The sequence below is a fragment of the Nelumbo nucifera genome, chromosome 3, assembly GCF_055504915.1.
Source record: "Nelumbo nucifera cultivar China Antique chromosome 3, China Antique-T2T, whole genome shotgun sequence".
NCBI lineage: Eukaryota > Viridiplantae > Streptophyta > Magnoliopsida > Proteales > Nelumbonaceae > Nelumbo > Nelumbo nucifera.
The window spans coordinates 35091013-35107744 of record NC_142651.1 but is presented as its reverse complement, the minus strand read 5'-3'; the positions used below and the strand labels follow the sequence as shown (position 1 = coordinate 35107744).

At 37.9% G+C, this 16732-nt stretch overlaps 1 protein-coding gene across 4 annotated transcripts in view; it reads right to left on the bottom strand.

Moving 5' to 3' along the window:
- The window catches only part of LOC104592772 (Remorin family protein), a 38041-nt gene extending 24287 nt beyond the window's left edge, over positions 1-13754 (bottom strand). Inside the window, exons 1-5 of one of the 4 annotated variants that reach the window (XM_010252256.3) lie at positions 13587-13754; positions 13045-13171; positions 12250-12876; positions 9270-9762; positions 8991-9072 (exon numbers count right to left, since the gene is read on the bottom strand). In XM_010252256.3, the coding sequence (XP_010250558.1) occupies positions 8991-9072; positions 9270-9762; positions 12250-12876; positions 13045-13171; positions 13587-13616 (1359 nt within the window). In that variant the 5' untranslated portion in view covers positions 13617-13754. The other 3 variants (XM_010252264.3, XM_010252271.3, XM_010252280.3) reach the window with 3 other exon arrangements.
- Positions 13755-16732: the final 2978 nt, after the last annotated feature.

The window sequence follows — 16732 nt, the reverse complement described above, 5'->3', positions numbered from 1 at the left end:
AAAGAAACAAGGAAGATGGAGGCGGAAAAAGTAAAGGAATTCATGAATAGGGAGGACACAAAAGGTTGAGATATGAGATCACAAAGAAATAGGGTGGTCAATAGGGAAAAAGTAAAGGAATGCTAGAATTTTTGAAGAAAAGGAAAGGAGCAGTCAGGAATTGAAAGACTGTGTGCTGAATAGGGCAATACCTTGGCTGAAGACCTTGGAAATCTTTCATCAATTCTCCTTTAATGACCTTTGGAGAAATTGGTCAGCAGTAGCGAGGTGTTCATCCCAAAAGGACAAATCAATTACAAGCTGGTCTCCTCCATCCGAAGGTTCACTGAAGTTGAACTTTGATGGAAGTAGCATGGGTAATCTAGGATTATGCGGAATGGGGGGTGCTTTGAGAAATGAGAAGGGAGAGATTTTGTTGCTCTACTCAGGTCCCTTAGGAATTGGGGACTCCACCAAAGCAGAACTATTAGCTGCTGTACAAGGGGTGCAATTTGCAAACCAGCTGGGGGTACAACACCTAACAATCGAGGGGGATTCCAAAGTGGTGGTGGGTTGGTTGAAAAATCCTGAAGAAGCTATGTGGCGATACAAGAATGAAATGAAGAAATTTAGTTGGTTGACAAGGAATATGTTGGTCACTGTACAGTGGGTGGGGAGATCAGCAAATACTTTGTCAGATGTGTTAGCCAAGCAAGGGGTACATAGGGAAGAATTGTTTTGGGCTCAGTTGTGATTCTTGCTTTTCTTTCCTAGTTTACTTGTAAGATTCAAGGATGGGCTGCAGCTTGCACCTCTCCCTGGGATGTTGTATGAACTCACTCTAATCTGCTTCTGAATTAATAAATTTATTATCATTCATCAAAAAAGAAATAGGGTGGTCAAAGGAAATCGCTATAGAAGCAAAGAAATTCAGGTTGGTTGAATCGAGATACGAAGGTCTGGATTATCATTCTACAAGGAAAATTGGACCTCAATGTTATTTCTGGAAGATGTGGCGATTTGGTTCAAAGGTTTTCTGGATGTGGCTGTTTATGCTATTAGAATACCAGAATGGAGGAAAAGTTTCAAGAAGGATATGAGATACAATGTAGTGATGAAGAGAAATGAGAAAGGTTGGTTTGTTGCCTTCTCAGAAGAACAGGTCGATAGAAGAATAAAGAGGATTTGTATCCCATTGGGATACCAGAGGAGGGGTTGGACCCTGAGAGCTGAGGCGATTCAGGAATTTCAATTAAGGAGGGAGAAAATGAAGAACGAAGGGGAAGGGGAAAGAAGGTCAGTTTCGAAAGGGGGAGAATCTGAAGAAAAAGTTTTAATGCTATGATGATGGTGACTCCAAGAATGGTTCTAACCGGCGAAAAAGAGAAGTGGAAGAAAAAATTGGTGTTAACAGCTGAGAAGGAAGTTGCTGACTGGAAGTCGGTTATGGAGGTGCTCAGGACCAAATTGCATTTACATTTTCCTCTGTGGATCAGACCTTTTGATAGCAGAAAAGCTATTGTTGAATCTGAAGAAGAAATAGCAAATTTGCAAGCACTTGAAACAAGTGATGGTGTGGTTACAGCGGAGCACTGGTTCCCTAACTGCAACGGTAGGTTCTTCTCAGATGAATCGACTGCAGTGAAGCTGGGTCTTCCTTTCAACCTCTGGGTGAAAGGAATATTCGAAAATATTGTGAAGGCCATTGGGGGAAAGCTGGTTGATCTGGATTTACAGGATCTTCATGCTACAAGAATGAGATTATCGGGGGTTTGTCCTGAAGTCATTCCAAGATCATTGGAGTTGCAGGCAGATAGCTGTTGGCATAGAGTCTGGATCGCGTCAGAAGTTGAAGCGACTCTATGGAGAACCACTGATCCGCCTGAGGAAGGTGATGATGTGGCACACTTGTTCCTAAGTGGAAGAGGGAGAGGTAGGGAGAGAAGCTTGATAATAGGGGAGGGGAACTGACTCTGAACTTTGGAAATCACTGAACGAGGAAAGTCAGATTCAAATTAAGGAAGATGAAGAGGCGATGCTGCAAGTGAATGAGCGATGCGGGTCCGGTCTCTTGGGCTGTCGGGTTGGGCCGAATGGGTTAGGCGGTCCAGAAGAAGTTTATATTTAAAATGACCAGTCTATAGAGCACGTTACCTTTAATCAAGGTTCAAAGTATCGGAAACGCCAAGTGTATCGGAAAGGCAATTTTAAGAGACGTATCGAGATACGCCTTGGATACGCATGCGTATCAGAGAAAAACTAAGATAGGCATAAATACGCTTGGAAACACTATAAATACTTTAATAAATCATAAAAATACATCAACAACACTAAATATAAGACCTCGATGAGATGTAAATATAATTTCATTAAAAATCCTACACTTAACTATAATTTATAAATTATAATTCTTAAGTTTTAATGTTTTATGGGAAGGGAAAAACCTAACTCTCCTATCGAACCATAAAACATGCATTGGCACAACTTCTAAGTGAAAATATAATTAATTGTTATTTATTTCCAAAAATTATAAAAAATAAATAAACATTATATAATATATTCAAAAAAAGTTATTAAAGAAGAAATTTCAATTGCTTTGTGGATATGATAGATCATCTATAGAATTATAATATATTCAATCATTGTGATCAAATGATAAAATATAATTAATTATTTATTTATTTTTTAATTCTAAAAATAAAAAAATAAAAAAATTATTAAAGAAGAAATTTCAATTGGTTTGTGGATATGATAAATCATCCATAGAATTATAATATATTCAATTGTTGTGATCAAATGATAAAATATAATTAATTATTATTTATTTTTTAATTCTACAAATATAAAAAATTAAAAAATATATATTAAAGAAGAAATTTCAATTGCTCTATGGATATGATAGATAAATCCATAGATCTAAAACATTTTTAGTCTTTAGAGGCAGAGAAAAAAAATTGCATTTTCAAATTTCTTTGTTAATTTATATTTCCCCAAATATCTTCATGAATGTAATAAATGTACTGAAAACACAAAAAAAAATTGTGATTTTGAATGTAATAAATGTAGATCAACATAAATTTAAACATTCAAGAGAAAAAAAAAGAAATCACACGATATTATAAAAAATGAAAAAATTTACCTATTTTTTCAAAATTTGAAAAATCTTCAAAAAAATTAATGATTCACACTTGTTTCTTGCAAATTTTTGCAAATCTAGCACCCTAGGAATGAGGTTGGGGTGAGAGAAGCATTATTTTAGGGAAAAGAAGCTTGGTCCCCCCCCTTTTTTTTAGTTTTTGACCGTATCTTTTTCATCGATACGCTACCGATACACCCCCGGTATGGGTCCGATACGCATGAAAAAAGACGAGACACCCGATTTCCATGTGTATCCCATATCTGTTTTTCAAAGATGTGATATAGTACGCCCCGTATCGAGCGTATCATATTGAAATTTTAAACCTTGCCTTTAATACATCGAGTTCTATAGATGATAAGACTGGTCTATTTTCATCTCCTTCAAAGGTTACTCCTAACATCCGTCTGAGCGTTGGATTCTGCTCGGGGATCGTCATTCAAAGGAGGAAGAAGGTGAGAAGGAAAGAGCTATGTACCTAAGGGCAAAAAAGGTAAAATATTTTAAATAAAATACTTTGAGAGATGCGACATCCATTGGAAGAGAAAGAAGATAATGTGGGATTGGAAGATTCGAGGGTCTCCAAATGTCTGAAGGATGAAACAAGTTTAGAGGAGACAACCCTTCTTGCTCTTCCATGGGTTGCTGAAGAAGGCGGAACACAAGAAAGAGTTGTTGTCAAGGACTCAGTCATAAACTCTGAGAAAGAAACTTTCAATTTTTCAGACGGGATTAAGGAGGGTGATGGATTGGCGGAAGAGATGAATTGGAAGAAAGCTATGATAAGGAAGGAAATCCGTCAAAGCAAAAGGTTTTCTCAGGTGGTTTTAATAGCAGGGAAATGGTACAGGAAACAGGGAAAGTGATGAGTGTCAAGAAATCTAAGAGGGTGGATGAAGATGAAGGATTATGGTCTTCGATTTTGATAGGAAAGCTGGGGATGGAGGCAAGAGAAGAGTCGAAACCGACCCGAGTCTGACTAACTCTGAGAACCACAAGGTAGAAGACTTGAGAAAAACAAGAGGATCCAGTAACGGGCAGCCTGTTCATGTAACCAAGGTTTTTCATCGTCTCAAGGAAGGATTGATCGGGAATGGTCCATGTTGCAGATTTAAGAGAATTTACAAAAGGAAAGGACCTAAGGCTAATTCTAGACCTCAGAAATGCCTGATAAAGAGCAATGGTGCAAACAGTTCAGAAGTTGATGCAGGCAGGAAGTCTCAAGGCATCGAGTCTAGTAGTCAAGATAAGGAAGCATTCACAGGGGAGAGGAGGAAAGCAACAAGATGAAGTCTCCTAAAAGAAACTTGGAGGAAGAGAGAGAGGAAGGGATGGAGGTAAGAAAGGAGAAACCTATTGACAGTGGGGAGAAGGATGAGAGAAAAGGAAGTGCCTAGGAAGTGATTGGTGAGGAAAATAGAGAGGGGGAGAGGAAGGAGGGAATAAAGCTGATACTAAGGATGTTAGAATTGAGAAGGCAAGAGTCGATATTGACAAACTAGTAGATAAACAGGTGGCAGTTGAGAAATCTCTTGGCCTTTTCTTTTTAGGGGGAGAAGCAGTGGTGAGGAAGGCAATTGAACAATTTGAACAAAATAGAAGGCAGGAAAAGAACAGGAGAAGCACAGTTGGGGAAGGGGGTGAGAAATGGGAGGAAGGTGAAGGAAAGGAGTCAGATTTATGAAGAGTAAAGGAAGATGTGGGTTTTGGTGCAGGTGAGAGGGTGAGGCTTGGAGGTCCATGGCTGCTATAAGTTGGTTATTGGGCTCAGCTGGCTTGCTCTTGAGGTTGCTTTATGTTTTGGTCACTGGTGTAGCTGTTTTCTTTTGGGATGGTTAGGGTGCCAGTTGTTTGGGGGCCTTTGGATTGGGATGTGTTTTTTTTTTTTTTTGATCAATGGATTGGGAAGTGGTTGCTTGTTGTTATTTAGCTCTTATGGAGGTGTTCTCTCAACACCATCCTAGGTTGCAATTGTTTTTCTTTTTACTTATCAAAAAAAAGATCGCAAAGAAGACTGGGCAAAGGTTTATAGAAGAAAAAGGTAGTTTAGAACAAGGCTAGTTAAAGAAGAAAAAGGAAAGGAAATAGAAGATGTGGTTGGAGAGAAGGAAAACGAGGATGATGGAGTAGACGAGTCTAATAAGGTATAATCATTGATGAAATGCATGAACTTGGGACATCTATTCTATCAAAAGACCTGCCAAAGACCCGAACCATAGAGTACTACAGGTGCCACGGAGAGATATGTTTTTATATCTCGCATTGAAAATCCTCCTTAGTTATTGTAATACTAATACATATATAATCAGATGCATATGTGGTTAAGGATCACTTGTATTTGTACATGGAATCCCCAACTAAAATTGATATGTACAATGATCCGGTAAATGAGATTTTCTTTTCTTTTCTTAAAACAGAAAAAGACGTCCCCTTCTTCCTGAGCATTACCAATAACTATTCATTTATTTATATGCTGGATTTCATTTGTATATAATTCTTTTATTATATGCTATATGAAACCAAAAAGAAGAAATGGCAAGAGAAATTATATATCAATGGAGGAAATAACGATGTGGAATATCTATCATTTGGTTAATAAAATCACAATTCAATTATAAAAAAAAGGCAAATTTCTTATACCATCCCTATGGTTTAGCTAATTGACAAACTGTACCCTTACTGTTTGACTATTGTCTTAAACCACCCCTACTATTTCTGACAATTAACGTCGTTATTAAGTGCTAACAGAAAAAACAAAATGTCAAATTTGCCCTCCATTATTCCTCAAATTATCAAAATAAAACCCAATATATGAAAGTTTTCAGAAATAGGAAGCGTTCACGTCTCCACCTTTGCCTCCGTCTCCATTTTCCATCGGAAGCATTCACGTCTGTCATCCCCGAACACATTTTACTAACAGCAGTCTCCCATAAATTCTTGACTTTAAACTTCATAATCAGACCACCTGTCCTCAATGTCCGACCCTCTACTATAAAGAACCCAGCAATGTGAGCAAAAAATGTTTGATGAGATTCAAAAAAGGGCATCATCGAGGATACCTGAAACTTTGACGTCAACTGAAGCTTTCAGTTCTCAAAATAATACTATTTGAACCGATCTTCCAGCTCACAGACAAAACTAAAAGGAGAACTTTGGAATGGCAAACAGAAAAATTCAAGAATAAAATAAAGGAAACATGTCACTAACCTAAGATACCAGCAGTGCACTAGACGAGGGTAAAGATCATGCCTCCAAAAGCCCTTCCCACACCCATCACAGTTAAAATGGCTATGCTCAAGAAGAGAAAAGTGGCCATGAACTTTGCAATCCAAGCTCTCCTAAACGACCATGATTTCAACTCCTCGAGCTCAAATGGTGGAGCTGGTGGTGGCTCCTTGTAATCTTAGCTCACAAGACTGAGAAAAGTGGCCATGAATGCACAAGAAGAACGCATCGCTGAACTTCAAGATCTTATAAGACTGAGATCAAGATGCTCAAAGCCAAATACCATGTTGCAGTTCAACAATTCAGGGAGTTGAAGAGTGAGGTGGAGGAGCTTGAGGAAATCTCAAAGCTTCCTGGTTCTCGTCCGAGTTGCAGAGTTGCAAACAGAGGTCGTCGTTGGAGGATATCTTCCCCTATTTTCGTCCTTGCCTTCCCCCTGTTTCATGCTAAATGCAAGGAGCCGGTGAAGGGGCGGCGATCCATAAGAACCGCTCTAGGAACGAATCGACCACAACTTTCCTCGATGTAGTAGACATTCACCCTCTAAAGCTGTAGATCAGAGCCCACATGGTACCTTCTGCAAGCGTCGATCCCATGTTCGGTGTGGCTACATGAACATCCCATAGGAAAGATAGAGCACGGATTAGGTAGCCTGCAGTCCCATCAGTTTCAACCAGCAAACCCGATAACAAGTGTGCCAGTTTGGCAGGGCTGCAGCGGTGGTTCCAGTAGTGGATCCGACGGTGGTGTTGTGTGGGTGATGGAGAAATGGTCACCGCTTTTGTTGCTGAGACCTATTGTCTGTTTGCTGCGACTTCAGCAAGGATCCACTGTTCACCAGAATCAATTGGAAGAAATGGTCACCGCTTTTGTTGCTGAGACCTATTGTCTGTTTGCTGCGACTTCAGCAAGGATCCACTGTTCACCAGAATCAATTGGAAGAATGCTTACTGTTCATTTTCCCCGACCTCACAACACCCAAACAGTGGCACCGACAATTCCCACTCCTCCAGCCACTCTTTCTCTTCCTCCTCTTTCCCTCTCTCTTCTTCTTCCCCTCTTTCCTTCTCGCCAGCGTCCATTCCGAGATAACTTTCTACCCCTTTTATCCAGCAAGGATCCACTTTTGTTACTACGTCTCCTTGAACCCATTTTCAAACGGCAAGCATCGGCACACTCCTCACGTTTGAGATGGCAAGCACCGGCGGCGGGGGTGAATAAAAGCAAGCACATGCTCCTGAGGTTCAAATGGCAAGCACCAACACCCCCACGTTTTAGACAACAAGCACCGGCGTTGGGGTGAAGACAAGGGTCAAGGGTATTACTGTCATTTTCTTAAAATATAACAGTCATGTGGTGTGGCATGTGAGCGGATTATGACGGAACCCTAACGGTAGGGGAGTAGTTAGTCAATTGTCAGAAACAGTAGGGGTACTTTATGACAATATATGAACAATAGGGGTAGAGTTTGTCAATTAGCTAAACAGTAAGGGTAGCTGAAGAAATTTGCCCAAAAAAAACTTGGGACATCTATTGACCTGGACTCTGGTAAATGTAGAAACGGAAGTAAGTAAAAATTTGGATTTGTCCTTTCTTGGTGCAGGTTGAACAATGTGGAAATGGAGGAGGGGAGTGCATTGGAAAGATTTAATGTTGTTCAGGAGAGACGAAATGTACTTGGGAAGGAGGTAGATAGCAGGGAAAGTGAAAAGAGGGCAGATCAGTTTTTTGAGAAAAATGTTGTTTTGAAACTAGAAAGGATAAATGACAATGAATTGGGTGTGCAAGGGGCAAAGAGGAAACCTAATGCAGCTAGAAGATTCAGAAGTCAAAAAAACCAGAATGCGGTCCTAGTTTCAAAGTTTTCAGCAAGTGAAATGGGAGGTTTATTTGGAATAGGTCCTTTTAAGAAGATGAAGAAATCGAATATCTCTAAGAAAGGCAAGGAGATTGCTCTCTAAGAGTCTAAGTTGCTGAAGTAATGGGGATCAGGGTTGCGGTGTTCTGTCAAAGGGTTTTGGGGGTTGAGTGCAGTTGGGAAAGGTCTATGTTGGGTTGAGAGATAGAGGGTTTCTGTGTGGGTGAGTTGAGCTTCAAGGTTGTTTGTGGGATGTGTTTTTTGGAAACGGTTGGGTTTGTGCTTATGCATAGAGTTATTGGGGTTTTTTGGGAGGGGCAGTTTTTTGGTGTTTCATGTTGGGTTTATTTTTGTTGTGGGTGATTTCTTATCACCATTCTCTGTAATGCTCTCTTTATTTCGAATAAATTTTATTTTTTATTTATCTTAAAAAAAAAAGGAATCTTCCTGTTAATAGCTTCCTACTACCTAATTGATCCTTTAGTTTAAGTTTTCTTCCGCATTTAAAATCATGTGCTAGGAAGGTATTTGACCAAATGGAACAACAACTCTCAAGCAAACTTTCATATAAAAGGCAACAACATATACATCAGAGAAGCACAAATGTGAACAAATTTCATTTGCAAACAAGAACACATATAAAAGTTATAAAAGAAGTAAATAAAAAATTATTTGTAACTTGACTGTGTTTTGTGAATGATCTTAAGAGAAGAAACGGAAATAATTAGAAGACTCAGAACCAATATGGTAATAGTAAACAAATCCTGGGAGCAGATACAAATTACAAAATACCTCAATTTTCCTCATCTCAGCCTCTGTTTTTGCTTTTTGATGATTTTCCCATGCTTGTATTTTGATCTCTTCACGTTTATACCTGAAAATTGTCAAAATTCCTCATTTGACATTGCACATTGAAAAATACTAACAACAGAAAAGCATATAGCACATGGATAGTGACCCTTCTGACATAGTGAGAGCAACTCCTGGGCAATCATTATTTAGATGCATGTCAATAATCAAGATTAACAACTTGTGGTAAAAGAGACTGATACTGGGTTAAAGTTAAATAACCTGGCCATATATTTTGCTTTCTCTGCCTCCTCCCAGGCAGTTGCACGGGTCTCAATGACACTTTTAGCTGGTTTATCCATAGGTACAGTCTTAAGAGAAGTAGATGCATCATTGTCCTCCTCCTCCTTGCTTGCCCAAGCAGCAATGTTCATCTTGCCAAGTTGTGTTCCAAGAATCATTATTTCTCTTCTAGTCCTCATTTGTATTTCTTTCTCAGACAACTCCTTTTTGTTAGGATCCAGTTGGCAATCGGTTGGCTCAACAGGAGATGAAGGTGCAGCTCTTCCTGGAGTGGATGGTCGAGAAGAGTTTGGGCTCCGTATTGGTGTTGTTGCCCTCACAGGAGTTCCAGTCCTGGAAGGTTCTTGACTGGCAATAGGAGTCATTTCTGTACCCATATCTCTCATGGACACAGACCTGACTGTCGAAGGAGGTGGAAGAAAAGTTGTGGCACTGTGGATGGAAATAGATGAATCATGACGGCTGAGGCTAACTGCATGGGATGATAGGCAAATATAAGATTATAAGTTCAAAATTTTCAACCAAGGTTCAAAATTCCAGGAGCCTGACATGAAAATTCCTCATTTGTGAAATTCAGTACACTCCTTCAGTGTAGATCTTGTTTGAAAAATTATTTATTTCCTTGTCAAGCATATTATTGTACTCTTTTCGTTACAGGTAGCATATTATCATACGAATCATCCATTGACGGTTCCCACAACAAGAGTTAGATCTCTGTAGGTCAGTTTTTTTGATCAATCTGTAGGTCAGTTAGTTTCTTAGAGGGACATCAGTTTCTGTTGAAATTGACTGTGATGTTTCTTCATATCAGTTGCGATGCAAGCATGGAAGGGAGGAACAAAACCATGGAAGAAGAAATCTAGTTTCTTCATAATCTTGAAATAATGGCAATTTCGTAATTTGTAGGTGAGTTGAATTTAGTACTTTTCAGTTTTTCAAGTTTATTTTCTAGTTTGTGGGTGTCTTACTAATAGAGTTAGTTATCTCAAAAGGTAGTAGTATTAGTTTAAAGAGTCATATTAGAGAGACTTTAGAGTTTTGAAAACTTAAGATGCAATAACCATTGTGTGAGCTTCAGATGAAGATGGAAAAGTTTCTTGGTGTGACTTTCCTAGGGGAAGAAGACAGTATGAGAAATTGGTTATGAACTAGAGAGATGATGGACCAAGCAGAACATACAAAATCTCTAAGAACCAGGTGAATTAGGGGGTGGATCTACAGTCAGTGAATTGGAATGATACAGAGTGGTCTTTTGACCGTCTGGATTGGCTTCCAGGCTATTGAAAAGAAAAGAAGTTGGTGGGCCTCTATGACAATGTTGTAGTGCAATCTCAAAGCTGAGGTGCCAGTAGCATTTGGGGAAGAGGTCAAGGTGGCAGGAGAAGGAACATCTCGGTAAAAAGGTGGTTGGTTTGTTTGCATAGCCAGGCAATCAATGTTTTTTGGGTTCGAGTGTGGGTGAGATAGTGGCCCAAGCCTTTGAAGTGGCAGGAGAAGGAACATCTCGGTAAAAAGGTGGTTGGTTTGTTTGCATAGCCAGGCAATCAATGTTTTTTGGGTTCAAGTGTGGGTGAGATAGTGGCCCGCCTTTGAAGTGGGTCTGGCAGTTTTTAAGTTTGGGTGCCTTAGTTCTTGTAAGTTATTGGCTTGGTGGGCTTGTTGTGGTTCCAGCCCAATCCTCTATTGTTGGGTATTGTTTTTTCATGGGCTTGAGCTCCATTATGGTGAGCGGCAGGAGCCTATCTTTGTACTTTTTTCTTCTCTTCTCTTTGAATAAATATTTATACCTAACCCAAAAAAGTTAGGTAAAAAATCAAGATGCAACATCACTTATTTCACCCTAATTTTTAGGGGCCAGAACTTGCTTGTTGACTTTGGTTGTTAGATAGGTTATTGAGTTATCTGTGAATTTGAATCTTTCCATTTCATAGCTTATCTTGGAGTTGATTTTAGCTTGTTTAGTTCTAGTAGGATTATTATTGGTTATTTTCATTTTTTTTTCAAGAAAAAGGTATTTCATTCAATAAGTATGATAAGGATTTACAAGTATACACCAAAGTTATTTTAAAAGTCTAAATCCTTATTTGACTGCCCTTATTGGTTACCTATAGGTTTGCCTTAGCTTTGAAGCAGTTAAGTGTTGTTTCTGGTCAATTTCAAGTTTAAATTGGAGTCTATAAAGGAAGATCCGAATTATTATGTTGCTTTTGTAAAAACAGTCTTTATAATTGAATTTTGAGATGAAATTTGACGCAATTAAAAGTTTGTTTTGAAATTACCGGCAGGAAAGAGTGATTTCCTCCTCCTATATCTCTAAAAATTTTATCTTTATTCTTCTCAGTTTTAGATTTTAATCTCTTTCTTTCATAACCCAAGTATTTAATACCAATTCCTTACCCACAACATACACCCTGGTAGAACTTCTCTCCTTCACATCTTACTTCTACCTGTCATCGGGGATGTTATGACTTCCAGAAGATTAAGCATTCCAATTTTCAATTTTTAAAAGAAGTGCTTGCAGGCATTCAAATCTGTATTTTGATGGAAATGGAAAGAATGGAGCTTCAAACCTGCTTTTGAAGGAGCAAAACATCAAGAATTTATTTATTATTGGAGAACAAAACTCCCCAAGTTGTGCAATTACAAAGTGCTAAACCTAAACCAAAGACATAAAGAAAAACAGAGGAAAACCTTATATGCTCAAACATCGCTGCATAATAACAAAGTATTTAAAATAGATACCAAGTATTTTTATATAAATTCTACAAGCACAGTGTTAGATGGAACATCTGAGAAACGGTGGCATGACAATACAAGCCAAAGAACAGTGTAAGTTTTAGTATATCTTTGGTGTATTGGATATCATGGAAAATAAGACAGTGTTTCAGTTCAACAAAAACCTTGGGAAAGATTATTAAAACTTATTGTCCTTAAGTATAAAGATTAGAAACATGCTTACTTGATGAATCTGCAACAGAATTTTCGATTATAAGTTCAGGCTTAACACACGAATCTGCAACAGGGTACGGTTCAGGCATCCAGTTGATGAACTTTTGCCCTCCAGCTTCCCTCTTAGCTTGGCTTGGATCCATCTGCTTGGTATCTGCTTCTTCAAAAGAAACAGATCTTTGGTCAGGAACTTCAAGGACTACCTTCGTAGCCGAAGGCCGACTTCCATAACCAAGCAAACCAGTTTTCTTTGATCCAACAACTTGCCCAGCAGGCACTTGAGGCTGCCCCGACTTTGGCCGATTTGAAGTAGGGCTTGCAATCCACTTCTGTGCATCATCCCATTTAGAAGGTGCCGGTTTCGAGAATGGAGCATATGGCACTCTGTGTGGCGCACGTTCTGCCTTCTGAAACTCAAATGTAGATGATGATACACTTGCACTGTCATGCCCACTATCATAATCTAGAGAACTATCTTCCTGAGATCTAGTCCTCGAATTGGCTAAACTGTGCTCCCTAAATCTACGATCACTAGCCATGTCAGAGGCCAATGCATCTCCCATCGTTGTTGAGGCTGAGCATTCAGGCCGTACACTCACAATGTCTACATCCTTGCAACTCTCAGAAGTGCTAACCCCTAAGAAAATTTCGTTCAAATTCAACCAACCAAATAAAACTAAAAAGAAAACCCATAAACAAATAAACCACTACATTGCAACTATAACTTCTTTTCCGCTGAACTAAAAAGAGGAAACCATAAGGTCAACCAAAAGAGAAGCAGTTTAATTAAGTTCAGGAAGCTAACCTCTGTCATCCATCTCACTAACTTCAGATCTCAAAGAATACGTTGATTCAAGCTCTTCCTCTTCCTTTCTCTTCTTCTCGATTCCCAAAAGCATGCTCCTCAGCTTACCTGGAGAAAATCCTCCACCCTGTAAATATTACAAACATGGTCAAGAAGCAGAAAAAAAAGAACATATTGAACAGAAAATGAAAACACCCAAAAACCAAAATACCCACGTAATCTTACAAAATCTCTACCAAAATAATGATCAACCTGGTTGTCCCAGTAGCAGATCTTATTAGATCTTAAAATTTAGATTCATCATCATCCTCATATCAAGAAATTTTGGCCTGAAGCTAACAACTCAAAGAGATACCCAAGAAAAATCAAAGCCAAATGAGAGAAAATTTTGCAGGGCTTAGTTACAGAGATTTTTTTTATGGAACCAAGAAACATAAGATAAAAAAGTGAAACATTGGGGGAAGAGAAAGCCAGCAAAGCCAAGCCAAGCCAAGCAAGGCAGAGCTAGTTTTTAAGTTGAGAATAAAACAGATGGTACGTACCAGAGGCTTTTCAATCCGTTCGTAATCCATCAGGCTTGGTTCATCAGTCTCTAATGCAACAATGGCTGAAACATAATAGGCTTTTTTTCTGCTTCTCTCTCAGTTCTCAGTGATTGCCTTCAGTGACTCTTACTGCCTTCGCTCATGCTTTCGAAGAAAAAACAATAAAAATAAGAGGTTTTGGAAGTTGGAGATTGGTGCTAAACATAGTGAAGTTGGAACCAAGTGGTTAATAAAAATCCTTAGTTTTGGCTTAATTTACAAGAATGCCACTTCTGATTTAGCCGTTGAAAGTATTACATTAATTAAATATTAGTTATTTCTTTATGCTTTAACTACATTCGATGGAGACAAGCGTAGACTAATTGTTTATTAAAAGGCAAAACAAGAAACAATTAATTAGTTTAAAATAGGCTTTGGGGAACAAAACTGTTACATTAGGCCAGGTTTTATGCTTTTGGTTGGATCATTTACACCAGGTTTCATTTGCACTAGTGTAATTGTATGGTAATGCAAATAGATTGAATGTAAATTCAGGTTTGTTTTTACTTGTTTGTGAAAAAAAAAATAGGAAATAAAATGGTGTTGTCCCATCATATATGCAAGAGAATAGAGGTAGGAAGAGTATTGCTTGTTTGGGAGTGAAGATGATATGGTCCCCACTTTAAACGAGAGAATCAAAGAATTGAAGAAAGACAAAAGTAATGCAAAATTTACACCAAATTTTGAGATGCAAAATTTACACTGCAAATGAATATAAATGAGACTTTTGTGCAAAATAGGAGTGTAAATCATAGTTACAAACAAAAAGGTTGTATATTGATTCAAATTAAATGAGACCTAATGTATAAATATCCTATCAAGTAGGAATTCAAATTATGTTGAATGCAAATTTTGTATCTGATTCAGATTTATACTGCAAGATTGCAACCAAGCGCAGCTAATTTCCTATTGGGTTAGATCTATCTATTATCCGTTCATGTATGAGGACGAAACTCGAGTAGAGGAATTCAAGGGCATTTTGGTCAACGTATTTTCCTTATTTCTTTGGTAGATCAGATGTGGTTGAGAGTATGTATACTCAGTTTGGGTAGAAGTCACCCCCCCCCCCCCCCTTAAATCTTAACGCATGTTAATGCAACGGCCTTGGAATCTGATTTGTTTCTGAGTTCTGACGTATGGCAGATCAAATGGCAGTTCTACAGGGGGCCATTTGTTCCCTTGTCACGTGACAAAAAATTAAATTTTCTCTAACTTTTTAACTAGAAATGATATAAATAAATATATATATATATATAGATATATATAATTTAGGGGTTTCAATTTGTAAGGAAGTGAATATAATATTACAAAGTGATAAATAGAGCCAAATTGGATGATCTCTATCTTTTTTTTTTTTCTTTTTTGAGGTAAAAATCAAGCCAAATTGGATCATAGTGTGTTGTTAGAATATGTAGGTTTTGTTGGCTCTGTTTGGTTTGAAAAATAAATAAGGGAGAAATAGAAACTTGAGGAAAAAGTCCTTAATAAAATTTAATAAAAGGGCATTGGGTTTGAAGATCACTTTTTTTTAGGCTCCATTTGTTTGTAATACAAATATTGAATCGGGGTATTTATGTACTATGGTTTCTATTTGTGAGCATTTGACATGTAAAAAAGTAATGATTACGGTTGCATTTGCGTCGGGCATTTGGAAAGATGGTATAATTATTATTGACGTAAAATTACATTGTGGTTTAGTTTTGCATGCATTTCAATGGAGTATAGTTTTATGTCAATAATCAATCTAAAACCTCATCAGCTCTAAAGTTTTAAGTTGATAATCGATGATTAAATCAATATAAAACTTACACTCTTTCACCCATCACTATTTTCAAAAAAGTAATGGGTTCAGTGTAAAACGCGATCAATATATTGAGGCTCTGACGCAAATTCATACTATTATCGCAGATTGCAGGATTCTTCTTCACAATAATCCCCATATAATCATCTCTCATACTCCTCAAACATGGCAGCCCATTGTCTAACTAAGCATGCTTGCAATGTCTCTAGAACAATTCATTGGTCTTCTCCCCTTAGTTCTTATTGCATGTATTGTTGAAAGACAAGATGCAATGAATCTGCAACGGGCTTTCTTAAAAATAAATGATGAACATATTATCTAGGGCTTCGGGTTTCTGAATATGGAGACATAGGATCAAACCTGCATTACTTCAAGTAAGATATTCTCATATATTCCTTGCTCTATCCTTCCCCCATCCCGCATTGACGAGAGCCTCATGCACTGGGCTGCCCTTTACTTAGTTATGTCCCCACCCCTTAATATCAGAAAAGAAAAATAAAAAGACCCATGCTATCAGATTGCCTATGGAAACAATGTCTCCATGGAGGTTCCCTTTATGGGATGCATGGTGTTAATTAACCAAAAATCAGATTATAGATGTTGGGGAGTATTCTATAGCAAATTGAATATCTTAATGGCATCTAGAACTTGTGACCTTTGTTTACTTGGCTCCTCCACATGGAGTAGGATATTTAAATATCCTTAAATATAACCACCATCACCCATGTGAATGTGGAGTTTTCAAAGGTGCAATTGAGCCAAGGATGCAGATGAGTTAGGCCTGGTTATGAGGGCTGTTCTTAAAATTTAGCTTAAGCTTGTTCTCACATGATGAGGTAGCTCAAGTGCTCAACTAGACAAACAACCCTAATTCCAAGTAATGGGGCTTTTATACAGAAAAACTGTAGTATTTTGCGATAGGAATGCCACAACATTAGGTCATAAGACATTTTAGGGGGTGTTCAACAACATGGTTGGTTTGTTTTCATAAAAAAAAATAATTGTCACATCAGCAAAACAATATAATTTTGCTCATGCAGTAGTTGTTTTTGTTTTTAAAAACAAAACCAACCATGTTGTCAAATACCCCCTTAGGAGACTTGATGGTTGAACCATAGTATGAGGATTGCCCTTAATATTGAACTCTCTTTTTGTTGTGGTTGCACAATGTGGGGTAATTAAAGGAGCATTCTACAACATGAATGTTTTTGTTTTCATTTGTTGTTGGAATTGCCACATCAGCAAAAAATAAAACATGTTTTTAAACTTTGTTTTTGTTTTAAAAGGAAAAAACATGTTGGTT